The sequence below is a fragment of the Psittacula echo genome (assembly GCF_963264785.1).
Source record: "Psittacula echo genome assembly, chromosome: 3".
Taxonomy (NCBI): Eukaryota; Metazoa; Chordata; class Aves; order Psittaciformes; family Psittacidae; genus Psittacula; species Psittacula echo.
This window is the reverse complement of record NC_137736.1, coordinates 36,790,994-36,810,219: the sequence shown is the minus strand read 5'-3', so window position 1 is coordinate 36,810,219 and position 19,226 is coordinate 36,790,994. Positions and strand designations below refer to the sequence as shown.

General features: G+C 40.0%; 1 protein-coding gene across 1 annotated transcript in view; it reads right to left on the bottom strand.

Annotated features, from left to right (window-relative positions):
- Positions 1 to 5,061: 5,061 nt before the first annotated feature.
- Positions 5,062 to 19,226, bottom strand: part of LOC308218713 (amine oxidase [flavin-containing] B-like) — a 58,909-nt gene continuing 44,744 nt past the window's right edge. Inside the window, exons 7-15 of the mRNA XM_080613063.1 lie at positions 18,017 to 18,166; positions 17,185 to 17,344; positions 15,225 to 15,321; positions 14,381 to 14,434; positions 10,149 to 10,206; positions 9,002 to 9,099; positions 7,800 to 7,911; positions 5,970 to 6,032; positions 5,062 to 5,560 (exon numbers count right to left, since the gene is read on the bottom strand). Of these exons, the coding sequence (XP_080469189.1) occupies positions 5,405 to 5,560; positions 5,970 to 6,032; positions 7,800 to 7,911; positions 9,002 to 9,099; positions 10,149 to 10,206; positions 14,381 to 14,434; positions 15,225 to 15,321; positions 17,185 to 17,344; positions 18,017 to 18,166 (948 nt within the window). The 3' untranslated portion in view covers positions 5,062 to 5,404. The remainder of the gene's footprint in view (positions 5,561 to 5,969; positions 6,033 to 7,799; positions 7,912 to 9,001; positions 9,100 to 10,148; positions 10,207 to 14,380; positions 14,435 to 15,224; positions 15,322 to 17,184; positions 17,345 to 18,016; positions 18,167 to 19,226) is intronic.

Here is a 19,226-nt window from a genome sequence, read left to right as displayed (position 1 = left end):
TTGTAAATAAATAACTAACTACTACTGCTACTACTATTTCAGTACCTCCTCTGGGATGCCACAGGGTATGTCTGAACAAAGGGTTAAAGAGGTAGTTCAAATCTGACCCAAGGCAGCAATGTTTAAGACTCATAACCATTTGTGAGCTGCTTTGAGGGCCTGTGAAATGTGTTGCTGGTTCCGATACGTTTCTTAGGAAACAAGAGGCTTTATAGAGCATGCAAAGGATTAGCTGAGGATATTTGCTCTCACGGTATTTGTGCTCCTTTATAACTTGTAAGTAATACTGAAAGTTAAGCCTATACAAAGAGCATCGTATGCTTTTGATGTGTTTTTCACATGGATGGTTACGCTTTTTCTGGTATTCATAGACTGTATTTTTGTGAAACACAGGTCCATTTCCAAGGCTGAATTTGTTCTTCAGTTACATTATCTGTCTAGTACTGACACTGAGCTGCTGAATGAAATTAAGCCAGTGATTTTTGAATGTTTTGTTTTTCATTTTATTTAATGTTTACACCACATAGTATTTGGTACATGATCTGTTTCTTCCCATGTTCAGCTACAGCCAAATACCACCTGCTCTTGACTCTGATAAGTAGCTAGAAAATGTGTCCCTGCCCATATGTGTTCTGGTAAACAAGGTGCTATGAGAGGGATGTTCATGCTGGGGACACTACAAATCCATCTACAGCAATAAAAGCTAATTTTAAGTGTAAGACAGTTGGTCATCTACACATTAGGAAGAATTACTCTTGGGGGGGTTGTTTGGTTTGGGGTTTGGGGTTTTTTATTATTTTTATTTGGGGGGGTTTATTTGGCTTGTTTGATCCTTGTCTCTTTCTTTAAAGTGCTGTCTTAAATGAGAAAAGCTGAAGATACCTCACTGGCTTCAGTATGAAATGCAGAATATTGTGTTACTAAGTAATAACCATCACAACCAAGTCAAAAGGGACTGGCACAAAAGAAAAGCCTCAAACAGTAAGTGTGACATGACAATATTTATTGATCCTAATTAAGGTTAAAAAAAGTTCACAGCTGTCCGATAAAAGTATCTGCAGTCTATTGAAAAGGGAGCTTAAGAAAGAAACCAAGGGAGACAGTCACCACAGAGGCACTTGAGAATATGCTACAGTTATAAAAGGCACAAATTCATCACACACACAGTATATATATTCCTGCACAGTGAAGTCACTCTTTTTTTTCCAAAACACAGAGGCAGGCATCACTGAACACTGACCTGTACATGACCACAGGAGACACGCTATAAGCGGCAGCCTATGACAACGCCTAAACAACTTGACTGCAGAGATACTTTGAAAGCAAGACTGCTTTGGCCATCACATTTTTATCTCTATTGAACAAAACAAATTGTAAGATCAAGGTGACCATAAGGTCGTGGAGATGGGAGAGGTAATGTTAGTTCATTTAAATGCAGGTCAGGTTTATTTATGAGCACTTGCAATCTGCAATTTAAGTGGCTTTGCTTCTTGCCTGAGAGCAGGGGCAGACCTGTTGTCATTTCACCCTGGTTTCCTTTTGCACCCAAGTACTTTTGGAGGACATGCAATTTCTTCTTTCTCAAAAATATTTTTCATTCATATCTCAAAAAAGAACCCCAAACTTAAAATTTCTGCACTTTTGTAAAGTTTACCTCAGTGCAACAACAGTCCCACAAAAGTGACTCCAGGCCTTGGGTTTCAGTGACAGACAAAGATCAGGCATATACTTAATTGTGATTAATACATCTTTTACAAACATCTACTGTTGTACTGACAGTAGATGTGCTATTTGGAGTCAAAATCAGCATCGAGAAAAAAACTCACAGTAGTTAAAGGAAAAAGACAAGGGGCTGCCTCAGATCTCTCACCTCCTTGTTATTGTAGTTTATACAGTTAGCTTTCAAGCACTTTGGTTAACACAGATTTTCATGCCATTACCCAACGTTCCTTGCAATATACAGTTGCTATCAGAACTCTTAAGAGCCTTACAAAATACGCATGATAACACAAATCAGTCCATAAGAGACAATGTAATTATTTCCATGGTTGTTCTATAATACATTTTATGAAGCTGGTAAACTGCTGGAACTTTCATGATAGCAGATTTCTCATCAAACATGTTAAGAAATTAATAATATATCATGACTGGTTACCCATTAAACCAGACTTCATTCCTCTCTTTGAAGGGTTGGTACGAAGGAATTTTAAAAATGTAAGCCAGCGCTAACACTTCCCTCCACCCATGGGGAAGCATCTTGATTCTCTACATACATTTGTCAATGTTCTCATCACACTGGCATCCACATACACAAAGTGCCACATATTCCTTTTATGTGGAAGATGTCGAGAAAACAGCAGCAAATCCTTCTTTTTAATCCCATGGTGGTGATAAGCTCCACAGCATCATCACAGCAAGACACAGCTGTAAATACAAAGAGATTATTCCTAAGGCTTTGGCAGTCTGGAATGAAGGAAGACAGAGACTTTTGAGTGCTAATACAGATGTGGCAATTCAGAACTCCCAGCTCTATCAGATTTGGCAAGAAATCTCAGGGAATCCAAATTTAATTTGTGATTTTTAGTTGCACATACTTTTAGTTGCAGCAGAATAACAGAAGAAATGGTTTGTGGTTTTGGGTTTTTTTATATTTTTGTTTCACTTTGAAACTAAGATTAAGAAAGGTTTATATACATTTTATTTCTCATTAAAAGCTTTGGTTGCGATTCAGTTCAGTTCTAACTATAATTAACTTCTTTTTTTCCTTGGCTTTTCTGTCCTTATGACACACAACATTGTCTTGTTAGACTGGGAAAAACCTCTGCCAGACTCAGTAGCACAGAAAAGAATTACACATATCAGACATGAATAAAACCAGTTTATCCTCATTAATTTCATGGATTTGTTCCCCTTTAGAGATCTGCAGACTATTTCTAGGGCAGAAGCACGATTTGAATTCCGAACAGTTTTGGCAGAGAAATCATCTGCAAATGCAGCAGTTCTTTATATGTTAAGTATGTATTCACTGTCTAGCACTTACAAATATTGGGCCAACACTTTAAAACTATCTTCCCAAATTTAGGTTCCTATGTTTATTTTTGGCCTGAGAATTGTCTGAGCTACAAAAGCTCTGAACTTACCCCTTCAGCTTTCAGTTCCTAATTAATTTAGTAAATAAATCACAGAGAGAAAGCCATATACAAGCACTTTGTGGTAGGCAAATGTCCCAGCCAGTTACTGCTCTATGTGATACAATGAGAAAGGCCATATGTACACTGCTGCACTGTTCTTCTGACTTAAAGATCTTTATGTCTGAAAAGTTCCCCTATGCATTTTAAAAGGCTGTTATGAGGATATTCATTTGTGATAAAATCCAAGCTGCAGCTACAAGAAGGTTTTTAAATGGCACATCAAGTTAGAAAGAATGAAACCTAGGGGCCAGAAATCAATGTGCTGCTAACAAATATTACAGCTTTATAAGTGGTTCACTGGATTTCCATGGGACTATTTGAAGAATGAAATACCACTCTGCACAAGCAAGATCCAATGGTAGCCCAAAAAGTCTGCCTGAGACTGGTGATACAGTTCCTCTACCTTCTGCTCACATTAATTGCTAAAATATTATTGTAATTCCCTCCATGGCTTTCTACTGCAATATAATATTTTACATATAAATCAGCACTGATTGAAGGGAGAAGTGCAGCAAACAGGCTCAGAAAAATTCCAGACATCTCAGACTTCATGTGCACCCAATCCTGTTCTCAGCTGTACTTGTGCAGCTGTAAACCAGCAGAAATGCCGAGAGCAAGGTAGCATCATGTTTACAGGTAGGCACATAAGGTTATGTGTTTGGGGTCCCTCCTGTCTTTTCTATTCTTTTTTTACATTTAGTGTGAGATGTCCCTGCCCATGGCAGGGGGGTTGGAACTAGATGATCTCAAGGTCCTTTCCAACCCTAACTATTCTATGATTCTATTCCATGATTCTACGATACATTGCTTGAAAGGTACCAAGCAAGGGGGGGCAGAGTACTTGCATGTGACTATCCTTTCCATGGTTCTCTGATCTCTCTATCATTTATATCTTTCATTAGTTGCCAAAAGTGCAGAGTCAGTATAACACAGCACAGCAGGCAGAAGTGGAAGTGCTAATCCCATCAATACGGTTGTTAGGCGAGACTGAAGCTCTGAACCAGCTAAGCAGTGTTCAGCATGAAGCAAATGTTGGGTAGCAGTGAAGTTGCGGTTTTTGTTGGATTGCTTTAATGCTCACACTAGATTTTCAAGTCCATTGTGTCCTACCAGGCAAGAGACAGCCTCAAGGTGTTCAAAGTGTAAATTTAAGTAGACAAAAGAAAGGAAGGTGGTAAGAAAACAAATACGTAAAAGAAGTTTTTAATTGAGATCTTTACAACCTCTTGGGGTAGGCAGAGGTTAATTTGTTCTCTTGTTATCTTGCAGCAACTTAGGGAGCTAAAAACAGGACCCTGGTAGCAAAGAGATGTCAGACAGGGCAAAAAAGATTTGAAAGGTTGTATCTGTACATTGGCACTCTCAGGTCCAACGGCCTGGTCTGCCATACTGCTGAACATATCAGCTGTTTTCTGAAGCCTGCCAATTTGCTAGGCTTTGCTAGAAGAGATTCAGTCCTGCACAGGGTGGACGAACTCTGATGTTCCAGGCACTGTGAACAAAGATGTGGAGCCTAAAATTCAACCATGTTGCCAAAGGCAGTAAAAACGTTGTTAAACTTACTGTAGGAAAAACATGTCACCAGATATGCCAACAACCTGTGGCCACACTTGAATAGTTTGGATGGATAAATTTAGCCTCACTTGTCTGTTAGGTGCTGCCTGGGCTCTGGACATCGGGGTGAAAAAAAAAAGCATTAAAAAGATCCTTACAAAAGATCCATGTAATTTGCATGAACTAGTTAATTATTCTTTAAGCTCTGGATTTCTTTTCTCAGTCTACCACATAGGAAGGCAGAAATCCTTTGTTTACAACTAGAGATGGAAGGGCCTGTGAGGACTTGGAGTTCAGGGTCTGATTCAGGTATGAGTGTAAAAACAACTGGAATTCTCACCAGAACAGGCTTTAGAGCACATTTTTGCAACTTCTGTTCTGAGATGTGGATAAAAACCTCAAGGTGATAACGCTTGACACGGCATCCTACAAATTCAACAACCAAAAAGGAGCTGCTAGAAGTAGGCCTGAATTCAAGGGGCTCTTTTTCAATCCCCTTCCTTTATCCCTTCCCTTCAGCCTTTTCCCTCTACTGCCTTCTTTTCCCCAGTCCTGATCTGATTTTGAAGACAGGGAAGTACATGCCAAAAAAAAAAAAAACAACCCTCTGAAAAAAAATCAAAACTGCTCAAGTGTGAGGCTTTGCATTGGCACCTTTTTCAGTTTCGAACTGAAAGTCCCTTTTTACAGGCAAATAACCCAGCTGCAGCCACAAAGGTGAAGAAAGTGGAAAATCCAATCAGCTTTAGCAGTCCTGGCACAGATGGCAAGTTCCTCTCCCAGAAGGTTGTAGTGATGGGCAAAGCTGGAACATCCTGTGGGAAGAGCATCCATGATCAACACAACAGTATGTCCACTGTGAGAGGCAGGGTGTAAATAGAGATTCTTGTGGCAGAAACAGAACTGGATTGAAGCAGTTCATGTTATCAAGAAGTATCAAAATTTTCTGCTCAGTTAAAGGGGAGAAGAGTAGACACACGGAAAGGTTTCATAGCCTAGTTAAAAGTGTAGTTCTTTCCAATCTCGTGTTACAGAGTTGTCAAATGGGTGCCCTGTCTGAGTTTCTAGTATGCTTCTGTCGAGGGAACGGCAGTTTTGGTGAATAAATAAAAGTTTATGGTGGCTTTGATACAGTGAAATTAAATAAAAATGGCCATCAAAATTTTATCTCATCAGCAAAAACCGCATGAAAAAATAATCCATTTAACCTACAGAAAGACTTACAATTGATTCAGGTTCTGGCTTCCAAATTTCACTCTCTGGGATTTTCCTCATAGCAAACAGTATCTGCAAATAAATAACATTCCCTAGTAAGTACCATCATCTTCTGAAAGGGAAAAAGAGCTGGCTTCAATTTTTGTTTTAAAATGGCAAGATGAAGAGAACAATTGAGCACAAACATCACTGTGTATTCAAATTTTAGAAGAAGACTCAACCTTTGTGCAACTTATTTGTGGGGAGGCCTGATATTTAATAAGACACTCCTCCTAGTGGAAAATAGAAACAGTAACAGAAAAATCACACTATGCTTAGTTAGTCTATGCAAGATATTGGAACTTGAGTAGTCCCACGAGGAACTAGTGACTAAGAGTTAGGTATATACTCATGGCAAAGTGAGGCATAGAACATAGAACGGCTTGGGTTGAAATGGTCTTTAAAGATCATCCAGTTCCAACCTCCCTGCCATGGGCAGGGACACCTTCCATTAGACCAGGTAGCACAAAGCCCCATCCAACCCGACCGTACATAAACCAGCTACAGCATGGGCAAGCTACATAAACAGGATTAGCTTGTTTTACAAATTTCACCATGACATAGGAGGAGGAACAGAAGCCTGTGAGTGATGACAGACTACCACTTTTATTCAGAGATGAGCAAGACTAAAAAGGGAACCTTCACAATGGAAAATTAACCATTCAAAGTATCAAAGATACCAGACAGCAGTAGGATAGCAAGGATTATCTGAATTATAGTTATGGAAGACAGCAAAATTAACTTCTTCTGCAGTAAAATAAAATGGAGGTTTATGGAATACTGGTTTTCCTACTCCAGGCACTTGTAGATTTACAATTTGCCATCTTTTATGATATGCTTTTATTCTAGACAAGATTCATGGACCCCGTCAACTTTTCAATACAGGAGAGTGAGAAACACCCTTGCACAAGATTTTAAACATATCTTCCTTTCACGAGTAACTGAGGAAAGGAAAATATTTTTAGCAACCAAGCTCACTTGCCAACTTCTCTGCTGAGGCTTACGGAGGTTCTGCTGTAATGTCTGCACATTAGAGAGGTCAAGAAGCACTACCTCTGGAGGTTTCAGGGACAGGTTAGGTACCTTCACAAGTGGGACAATTGATCCCTGTCTTTTGGGGCAGGGGTATGGGCTAGACATACTCTCCAGTTCCCTTTCAGGCTAATTTCTGTTCCACTATTGTAGCTTTTTAGCCACAAGATTCCCTTCACTTCATAAAACAAAGATGAAATTTCTTTTGCTGCACCATAAACTGTAATATTCCTGAGAGTACTTGAGGAATTGACATTTTCTCAGAAGCAAAATATTTAAGTCCTTGTTTGATGACTTTATGCAAGGCTGTCTCAATGGTATGTCACTGTCAATGGTATTGGAAACAATTGAGGAAGTGACTATCATGGTGTGCAGAGCTGCAGAACTGAGCTGTTTCTAATGAGGCTAAGAGCCATGATATCTCAATACAGTGACTAACAAAGTGCCCATTTTGGGAAAAAAAAAGAAAAAAAAAAAAGACTCGGTGAGAATTTGGGACCGTTCTATTAAAGAAAGATTTAATACCTGGAAGCAGAAAAGAGTTTGATGAAACAATTAAAGCCCTTCTTAAGCATTCCAAATCACTGATTTGCACTCAGGAAAACCTTCATCCTTTTTGAAGTCTGTCCCCTTCACAAGGATTTGCATCAAGATTTCAGAACACCTGAATCTGTCAATATTCAGCTCCCATTTCACCTCCAACCAGAAGATCTTTCATTTTCCATAGGATATTTGACAGTTCCCCCTGGTTTATGCTTGCATTTGTACCTCTCTGGCTGCTCTTTCTCCAGCCTGCACAGCACCCTCCATATATCCACTCCACTCTGTGGCGGTCTCTGTGCCAGCAAAATAGATCCTACCAACTGGCTGTCGAATAATCCTGGAGGGGGACAAGCAGTAAGTCATATCAGCCATTATCAGGAGAGATAACTGAAATTCATGGGTTAATATTAGAATAAAAGTGTTTCAAGTAACAGCAAGCACTTAGAGTAACTTTGGGTGAGTTGAGCTCGAGGAGGAGTCTGTGTTGCATTTCATTTCTGACAATAAACACACCAGTGTTCATATTTTCTAAACATTTACACTGCTCATATGTGTAAAAGACAACTAGTTTGAGACTTATTCTATCTCTTAATTTTAGCCAGCATCATAAATACTAATGCTAGGCATTAGTGGCACAGTGTAGCATTCTGAAATACATCCCCACAATATCTAAAAGCAATAAGAAAATAATATTTAAATAAGTAATTAATTAAACAAGGTGTTCTTGTTTTGTTGGGTTTTTTTCTCTATTTTTGCTAGACTTCGCAATTACTTTAAATACTAAGGCCTCCATAAGTTCTTCATTACAATTGCTTTATTGTTTCCAGTTCCTTTTAAATTGTACAAACTTATACGTCAAAAGTAGGGCTATGCCATCACATTAAAAGCTATGTATCTGAACCTTATAACCAGTCTGACCTTTTTTTTTTTCTTTTTCGGTAAATCTTATTTTCATGTAAAAACTTAGGTCAGAGAGGACTGTATACCATGGCACACAGATTACTATATTAAGCCTTGACTACTAACAGGAAAGAAACAGTCTAAAGAAATCACTCATTACTGTGAATGTTGGCAAGAATTAAATGTCAGTATTTATAAAATATGACTAAAGGTGTGCCAGAAATGGTAATACTAATCTCAAATATCCAAAACTAGTTTTGTAAACAGATTTTGAAAGCTTTCTAGCTCTCTTCCTACTCAGCTGTATTCACTGAATAACAGAAGTGAATAAACCCCTAATGATACTGTACTCATCCATCATAAAGCCCAGCTGAGACAAGTGACTATAATATCTATTTAAAATATTCCCCAGTGATCTTAAAGGTATAAAGTGAACAGTGACAGAGGATTTATGACCCTTTCTGAGGATATTTATTAACTCAGTCTTATCTTACTACTCCAAAGCCCACTATAAATAGACACTATACCTTCCATACTGAGTCATTATGCCTGGTGGGAAGTAGGCTGTGTAGCAGCCCCCAGAATACTGCTCTTCACACCAGTTCTTCTCTTCATAATGCACTGGCTGTAAAACAGAGATTAATTCACTCAAGGAAAGGACAAAGTCCTGAGGAAGCTAATAACAGAATTGAGGAGACAGCAGAGAAGAATAGCTTGTGATTTGTTGCATGTCAATGTCTGACAAGAGGAGCACATTTAACAAATCTTTCAATGCAACATGGATTCGACACAAAAAGCCTTAATTTTAGACACTGCTAGCTATTTTTTAAAAAAACCCAGCTAATCTGGCTACTGTAGAACATAATCCTCTTAATCTGTCAGTGTGAATGCATGCTTTGAGCATAAATTTATGCTTTGAGACATGTAAAGCAAAATTAACCTCCTGTATACAAAGGTATAACACTTGTAATATGTACACTGGATATAAATATATACTGTTAAAAATGACATGAATGGCATTTGTATGGTTTTACGTACAATATCTTTGTGTTTTAAATAATGTAAGCTTGAGATTGGTGTCTACAACATTTAACTTGTGTAAAATTGCTCTTAAAGGAAAAATGGCATTGATCACATAAGCCAAGTGTTCACACAAATCCTCAGTTATTTTTATTTACCATTACACAGAAGAGAAGGCAAGGGGGAAAAAAAAAACCAAAACCAAACAAAAACCAAAACAAGCAAAACCAACCACCCAACCGAAGAAAAAGCCAACACAAAAAGCAAACATTATATGCAGGAATGGATCTTAGCAACTAGTAAGAGAGAAGAAACATTATGCTCAACATAGACTGAGGGAAAGGCAAGCCTGTCACATCTGAAAACAGTTGAGATGTATGGTGGTAAGCACTGTGAATGACACTGTTGAAGCTGGACAAGAACACACCTGCCTTTTAACTGTTTCATAAGCTCATTCTCATCCTCCTCTTCAAACACAACCCAAGGCTTGCCATAATCTTCCCTTCATTCCTCTATATGGTGTAGCAAGAACTTCCATAGCAGGTCTCTTTTCCAAAACACTGCACAGGACTGTTCAAGGGCACTGCTGTATTCAGTTTTATTCTGCCCTTCCCTACCTCAACAGTCTGACACTGGTTTAGATTTTGTACTTACATGTAGAGCTTCTTCTGATCCCAGAACCTTTGCATAGAGCTCACAAAGCCTTGTCTTCCTGCAAAAGAAAAGCAGCAAAAGACTTTTGTGTGAGGAAAGACAAAACCAACCACTTCTAATACATCCTAGTTGCAAGAGGACAAATATTAATATCTGCTTGAACTTGAGTTTCCAGCTTTTTGTTATCTATCCTAATTGGCCAGCCTTTGGATCACTAGAAATAACACACTCAAACTCCTCTGCCGCTTACTAGCTATAATGCAAGCTGTTCCCTTAAATCCAATCATTATCCAAAGGTCCTCCAGGCTGTAAGGAAAAGAAAGTAGTAAGGCATTGCACTTTTCTGTCTTTGCACATAGTTCAATGTATGGTCTGTTCCTACAAAGAAGCAGGTATTGATAGACTGAGGCTCTCAGGGAATCAGTACTTTATTTCTGTATGAAGAAAATTTCCTGCTGTTTTTGTTTATGAGTCTATAAACCCATGAATATACTTCATTCTATAGCAAATCTCAAGTGCAATTAAGATTTTCCTACAAGCTTTTGGGTCTTAACAGTTCTACTGCACTGCACCAAATACCAAACACAAGAAGATCAAGATGAAATGAAAGTTAACAATTGCAAGAATTAAACATGCAAACACAATGCTGTAAAGAAGTTTATTTCTGGAAGCAAATCCTGTGCTCCACAGATAGCCATGCTGGGCAGAGAAATAGAGCAGTCTCACCTCTGTAACTGTATGAGCTACATTTGCAGCTATATCAGTATATGAGGAAACCATATGTATACTGCTGTATGAAACAACCCAGCTGTACAGGAGGCAAATTATACTTATGAGTAGCTGAACTCGAAGAGTGCTATAGAAAAGGGATGAGGGTCAAAGAAAACCAAACAACCAAACCAGGAAGACCTTGAAGGTCATCCTGGGCAGGTGGGGGCTTGAGCAAGAAGACAATGGCTGCTACAGTTCAGGAAGAGCCATGGCCCTGGGATGATTTTACTGCTGGCCTATGTCAAGCCCAGCAGCAGCAGAGTGGAAGGAAGCAGCTCCTTCCTTCTGCCCAGAGACAGAGGACAAGGGTCAGCCTGCTCCAGAAGCAGAAATGCATGGTGACACAGTGACTGACCAAGCAGGCTCCAAGAGATGCAGGATCTATATATATGAACATATATATGAACATCCCTCTGCAGTCAGGGGCGACATGAATCCAGCAACAGCCATAATAAAGGGAACATTTCCTCCATCTCTCCATCTCTGGATGATGATCACCGTACCCTGCAAACTATCAGCACTGATCACGCAGTGTCTGAACAGACTAAAGCAACTTTAACAGCACGAGTTAGCAAGGCCTCAGCTGAGGTCTGCCTACCACCTCTCCCATATGCCCACCAGCTCCTGCTTTCAGGCGAATCAGTAACACCACAGGGCTCCACAGGAAAGCCGGTTATCACCTTGGGACCCACCTCCTTCTTCTCCTCCCAGCACCACAACAGGGGTGAGATGGATCCCTCTAGATCTGCCTGTGCCCTTCCCTTTTTCCACATGTGACTTGCAGACCCTCCAGGGAGCCTGGAAATGGCATACCAGAGGCTGGTAGGGATTCTCATGTACAGCCAACTGCAGAACTCCAAAAAGGTGCAAATCCACCACTGTTTCATAAGTACATTGCTCATATAGATAAAGATAGCAGTGCAAAAGAAAAGGTTAAGCTTCAGGTCAGGGGCATCTTCAGACTTTTAAGAAATTTCAACCTTGAAAGAAATTATTCATCACTAAGGTATTATTTAACAGAAAAAAAAAAATAGAAGAGAAGAAGAAAAGAAGAAAAAAAAAAAGAAAAAGGAAGAAAAGAAAAACACCACAGAAAAGCAGTATCTAAAGGATTGAGTTGTACCAAATTAATCTTTCACTGAGGACATTCCCCCTAACAAAAACAATCCTTGCAGACGAGCCAGGGTCTCTGCAACATCTGTGCTATTTATCCTGGAACAATTTAAATACGTACTTATTTATGCATTTATGGTTAATGCTAGCATTGAACATATGGAATACACAGAGGTTAAATCCTTATTTCTTGGCTCCAGGCTCAGCTGTGAAATTGACACCAGCACTAAGTAAGAAGAATGTTATGCCTGGAGCTACCTAGGTAGGTCCTGTTGAGAGTTACACTATGCCTGGTGTGGAAGTGCACATGCAGACAGACACTCAGTTCTCCCTGGTCTCTTATTCCATGGCAGTGTGTGATGCCACCACATTCATTGCACAGCTATGAAAGGTAAGGCACAATCTAACCACTGAAAATACTCATTGGCACCTGGCCTGGGAAGACCAGCAGGAAGGAAGCAGTGAGTTTTACTCCTTTCAGTCTGGTTCAGGCTCTAAAACAACTTTCATCCTCTCTCAGAACAACCATTCTCAGTAATGATTTAGGATAGCTGCCATGGACTCCACATCCTATTCTTCAAATCCAAGGATTTCCAAAAACCTTACCCTATCATCAGTGTGATAAAAGGGGAGCCCAACTTGTGTTGATAGGTGAGCACAGAATCTCAGCAAGATGCATCCTCTATAGCATGCCACAAGAAGCCTGTCCTCAGAAGAGATCCCTCCTTTGTGAACACCATAGTCCCCATATAAAAAACATAAACTGGTTGCATCCTGAGTGTATGCTGGGAGAAGGTCCAGGTTCAAGTTCTGCCTTCTCCTGGACCCTGATTCCCACTGAAGGAGACTTGTGCTCATGTGCAGGGAAAGAGCTGCAGTGCAGCCCACAAGGTTCCTGACTTGACTGGCTGTGGCCAAGACTGCGGGAATCAGAGGGGTATCCCTACACCAGGGTACCATCTATCAGGTACCACCCCAAGCATATTTTATAACCATTCTTTACCAAAGCAAAGTCTTTCCTAGTCTGAAGTTGATTCCTCCGAAGACAAGAGTTTAAACTCCTTTTGTTTAAAACTTGGCTGTAAGCAGCAGTAGAGTCAGACAATTGTGCTAATACTTTTAATGTCTAGGGAAAGGCAACCTTTTCTTCATGTTGCCTCACAGTCAGGATAGCACTTCATTTCACAGAAAAGAGAAGCCATTCTCAAATACTGCAAATGCTCGGTTATATCTAATGCATTGACATACAGACCAAGACACCATTTGGTGTTTATGATGGCTTAAAATGCTGGGCACACTGGATTTCAGAATACTACACTATTTTTGTTATTGGTCACCTGCTGGGGGTCTGTCTCAAAAACTGAGTGCTGAGGAAAAGGCTGCCTTGTCCATTCCTGACAAAATTAAAAATGCTCTGTGGTACCAGGCTGTCATTTGAAAAGACTGGGACATTAACAGCCCCATTTAGACTCATTATCCACAGGCTGCCATACTACCTGCAAAGCTAGTCTGAGATGACTACATCTTCTCTAGTTAGAGTAGTTATTACTGTAACAATGTTTACCTGGACATCATATTCCTTGTGGCTTTAAAAACAAATTTATTTTCTCCATGTCCAAATAAGGCTCTCCTCATATCCACACTCTCTACTTGTAGCTTTAATTTCATCAGATACTGTGAATCAGCGTGATGGAAAAATCTCATTACTTCGTAAATTCCATTTCAGTAATAAACCAAAAAGCACTAGTGTATGCAGCGATTTGTTTCAAGGAGACAGTAAAAAGGACCTTCATCTGTGTCTGAAGGGTATTTTTTTCCCAAACTAAAGGTGGAGAGACGGATGTGGCTTTTTGACCCCTTCACAATGCTGAGATCTTATTTATGGCAGCTATAGCAGCCTCAAGGTTGTACTAGGTTACAGATGCTGAAAGGACCCTCAAGGGTGATTAGAAAAGAAATCAAGCACAGTGGCCAAACATGTCCCTTCTGACAAGCTTTCAAGAGCTCAGTGCACTTGCAGGAAGCCAGAGAAGTAGCACTGGGGTAGAAAGAGGCTGGCCCTGGACACTTTCAAGCGAGGACAGCAGAGTATCTACACTGCTTTCAAATTCAGCAGCTTTGAACCATCCTTTTGCTGGAGTCACATAAACAGAGAACCCCTGCTGAAAAGCGAGAACCAGAACATAATCCAAAACCAGCTAAGGTGGCTTCTTGCTTAGTGATATGTCTGCCTACTGTCACAAGGTTACAGACAACTTCCTTCAAATTGGGCATTTTATTCCTGCTCTGGTCACTTATAACAACATTTTGACTCATAGTCCACAAAGATCTCCAGCGTTTGTACTTACCTTTCTTCTTTTGTGAGACCTGTCAGTCTTCTACACTTCCGAGCAAGAATGAAGCTATAGGAAGACCACAAACAATTTACTTCCATTATGTTACATTCCCTGAATTATTTAAAATGCCAATACCTTATGATGGGATGCTGTGATTCACAGTATTAGCTTTTGGGTTTCTCTGCAGAGAGGGGAAATGGATATTTTGGATAATGTTATATTTCTGCCTGCTGCTTGTAGAACTCAGTGTGGAAAGAATCATCTGAGATTCAGATTAGAATAACTGTGTGAGCTGTTTCCCAATAACCTTAATTTTATACAGCGGTGGGAGCAGGCATATAGCAACAACAGGTGAAGCCTCTGGCTGTTATAAAACATAAAACAAAACAAAATATAATTCCAGAAAACAAACTTTCATTTAAAGAACTGGAAAATTTGGGGAAGGCAAAATATTTGGAGAAAACTTTATATTTCTGAAATCACTCTTCTTTTTTTTTAACTCCTTCCCTTCCTCTTCTCCATTTTTTTACTTTGCCACATAAAAAGGCAAAAGATAACAGTGAGAAAAAGCAGATTTTTTTTTTTTTCAATTAGCAATTAAATAAGAGAGAACTTTATTTGAAAGAAAAAAAATCATAGAATATATTCACCGCCCTTGAGAAACTAAACCCTTCAACTATTTGGAAGTATTTCCCTTCAAAAGCAGCAGTTCCCATTTCAGTTGTTGCCTCTAAGACAAAACAAAAAAAAAAAAAAACCAACAACCAACCAGCCAACAGCAAACAAACAGAACATAACAAATCAAAAAAACCCACCAAATAAACAGAAACATCTAGACACTTTCTTTGTCACTTACCCTATTATGGCAGGAAAGCTGCCATCAGGCTTAGTATCATCAAGTGTTAAACCAATTGCAGCATCCTCATCTTCAATGATCATGGTACCACAATAGCCTGTTAAGCACAAGGTGGAAAAAAATTAGGATACATGTATTCAAACATAGGAATGAGCTTTCAAGAAGTTGTGAAATATTCAAAACTGGACTAGAAAAAGCCCTAAATAACACTGTGCTTTGAGCAAGGCATGAGACTAGATGACATTCAGAGGTTCCTCCCAATCTCTGTCATTCTCTGGTTGTAATACAGGGAGATATGAAGATAAAGGAAAGGAGAACAGAGACAATTTTCTAAAAAAGTAACATGACTCCCATTAAATGACAAAGATTAGCACACATCCCAGATCTAAACCTCGTCTTCTAGAGAGGATCTGGTGCTTGAGTGAGACAGGCGCTTTTTCCTCTCTAGAAGAGAAAGTTTAGATCTGAGATGTTCTGACAATTAACAAATCCTTTTCAATCATCTTTAAAACAGAAAGTCAATATAGGAATCTCTTGTTGTTGAATTCATGATAAAAAGTAAAGCTGGATGGTCACACTCAAAGAGTTGTGGTCAATGGCTTGATGTCCAAGTGGAGATCAGTGACGAGTGACGTTTCTCAGAGGTCAGTACTGGGACTAGCACCATTTCACATCTTTGTCAGCCACATGGACAGTGGGACTGAGTGCACCTCAGCAAGTTTGCCAATGACACCAAACTGTGTGGTACAGTCGACACTCTGGAGGGAAGGAATGCCATCCAAAGGCACCTTGATAGGCTCGAGAGGTGGACTAGTGCAAACCTTCATGAGGCCAAGTGCAAAGTCTTACACCTGCATCAGGGCAATCCCAAGCACAACCAGAGGCCAGGTGGAGAATGGATTGTGAGCAGCCCTGAGGAGAAGGACTTGGGAGTGTTAGTTGATGAGAAGCTCAACGTGAGGCAGCAGTGTGCGCTTGCAGTGTAATATGGCCAGCCACGGGGCTGCATTACCAGGAGCACGGCCAAGCAGGTCTAAGGAGGTGATTCTCCCCCTCTACTATGCTCTCATGAGACCCTATCTGGAGTACTGCATTCAGCTCATTCAGGCTTCTAACACAACAGGGACATGGACCTGCTTAAGCAAGTCCAGAGGAGGGCCATGAAGACGATCAGATGGCTGGAGCACCTCTCCTATGAAGGCAGGCTGAGAGAAGCTTGTTTAGCCTGGAGAAGAGAAGATTCTGGAGAGACCTTAGAGCAGCCTTCCAGTACCTAAAGGGAGCCTACAAGAAGTCTGGAGAGACTAGAGCAGGTAGCAATAAGACAAGGGGGGATGGCTTTAAACTGCAAAAAGGTAGGTTTAGATTAGGTATTAGGAAGAATTTCTTTACAGTGAGGGTGGTGAAACACTGGCACAGGTTGCTCAGGGAAGCTGTGGCTGCCCCATCCCTGGAAGCATTCAAGGCCTGACTGGACAGGGCTTCGAGCCACCTGATCTAGTGGGAGGCGTCCCTGCTCAAGGCAGGTGTGAAGACACCTTCAATTAATCTTGCTCAGTGCATCCAGAAGGCAGAATTTTTGCAGGCTGACAACTGATGGGATAAAACCTCTTTCCATCACACATCACTTGTACCTTTACATTACTGTACAAGTGGGAGAGGCTTGTCTCATAGCCAGGTGCCACTGCAAAAAGGAGAGGACAACAAAGAACAATGAAGGCAATAAGCAACAGGTATGAGTTATTCCTCCATGCCTACCTCCTTCTTTTTATTTTCCCATCCCCGTCTTTTCCCAAACAATCTCTCAAGTTTCTCAAACAGCGGAAGGCAAAAACGGCACAGAAGTGTACGAAGTCTTCTTCTAAGGTTCAGCATCCTCTAAACACAAAATCTACTCCATTACAATGTACCCTCTTCCCTCTCTCTGTCACTACTACTCCTTTCAATTAAAATGTAATACCCTTCTTCCTCCAGAAAGTTTCCTTATAGTACACAATGCACTTGATGACTGAGCCCATAGGGATTCGGTTGATGAGCTGGTTTCTCATTGGGGGCAAAGGTGGGTTGAAATGAATCTTCAAACCAAGAGCTGGAGGAATGGCACTGATCACATACTTGCCCTGGAAAAGAAATTATATATAAGCCAAATATATTCTCCACTACTTCATTGTAAGTATATTGCTCTAATGAGATTGGCAGACATCTGGGGAGGCTGCAGCGTGTGTCTTCGGAAGCAATGTTGGCATTTAGCATAAGAATTGCAAAACTGAACCCTCACAAAAACCTGCTTGTTCAAATAACAAGCATTATATAGGCATCCATCTGTTTGAATGATGGGAGCTCTTCTTTCCCCAGCACTTAAAAAAAAAAGCACTGTGCTGTAAGAGTCCATTGGTCTCCCTTCCATCTGGACTCCTCTGTTACAACTTGGAAGCAACACCTGCAATGTCTTTCACAGAAGACATTGTGTTGACAAGCAAGCACAGAGAGTTTATTACTAAGCTATGTTTTTGTGTTCACTTTACAATTATCCCTTATTTTGGAAGGTAACTGAACACAAAGAAGGGATGCTAGCAGAGTATGAGTTCAAATATACACTTTGATTTTCAGGCATCACTTTAAAGCTTTATCACTGCTCTTATTTTGGGACAATCAGAAAGTGCTACTTTCTGTCACAGTCACATCTCTGCTATGTTCTTGTACAGGACTTTTGAGAAGTCAGAAAAGAAAAGCAAAAGGTTTTCTAGCCATCCCAGCACAAACAGTTGCTTAAATGTTACAGATTTCATTACCTCATATAATTCATGATCTAAGGTTTCCACTACAACACTTTCACCCGACTGGTCAATACGGATGACTGGCTTCCTCAGCTTCACCCGGCCTCCGAGGCGCTCCATTATTTTCTCACTGATCTGGCTAGTGCCTCCAACAAACTTCCTCTCCTGAAACACAGAAAATAACTTCGCAAAGTGGACTCAGCAGAGCAGTGCTTGTGAAGTGTATCAACACAAACAAACATTTTGCTTGGTGCTCAAAACAAACCCCATTCTGTTGTTATCAAAACATTTCTGGGAAATTTGGCAAAATTTCATCTGGAAAACTTATCAAAATCAGTGGATATCTCATGAGCTCCTCAAATCCTTCCCATATTTGACCACCAGCCAAAACTAGAAGTATTAGTAACCTCATGAGAAAACCCCTTCTCATGTGGTCTCCAAATGGATTTCACAGACCTGTGTGAATCAGCAAGACTACTGAAAAGTGCTCAAACTTTTAAACCTTTCTCCGAGTTCAGTCTTATCCCTGTAGAGGTCTGTGTATCAGAAGTAGGAGCCCCAAGCATCATAATAGCAAGGTATAAGAAGTGATGTAGCTCACACCAAAATGTCTCCTGCAGTATATAATCTAACCTAATTTAAACTCAAATCACCTCTAACTTAATACAAATAATATTTTACTTGATGTATTTACAGTTAAATTATCTATAATTCTTGCCTGTCTATTCATATTTATGTATTTTATCATGTTTTAATGTATTTTATTTATTAATGATTAAATGCTTCGTATTTCTAAAAATATAATTTGTCATACAATTAGCAAAATTTGCATTTCTAAGAAGACCATTAATAGCGTCTTTACTTTCTTGGAGTGCAGAAGCAGCACTAATATACTCGACTTCAAAAATTTCAGAGCAATATCATATTTAAGCAGGGGTGTTCATTTCTCCTCAGACTAATTTTAACATCTTAACAGTTTGAATTCTTGGAAGCTTGCATCTTTAGGAACCCAGCTCTGGGCTACGTTTTCAGTACTAATTTGGAGTGCTCTCCAAACTCGTGCAGCTCCATTAAGTGCTTCTGAAGTGGTAAGGCTTGATTCAGCCTCGTGACAGAAATAAGTACAACTTTCATTTTTCAACATGGATAATCAAAGTGTGTGTTGTAACCAGAGCCCAAAAGGAAGCCAGTGTCAGGAATAGATATAAACCTACTGATCCTTGGA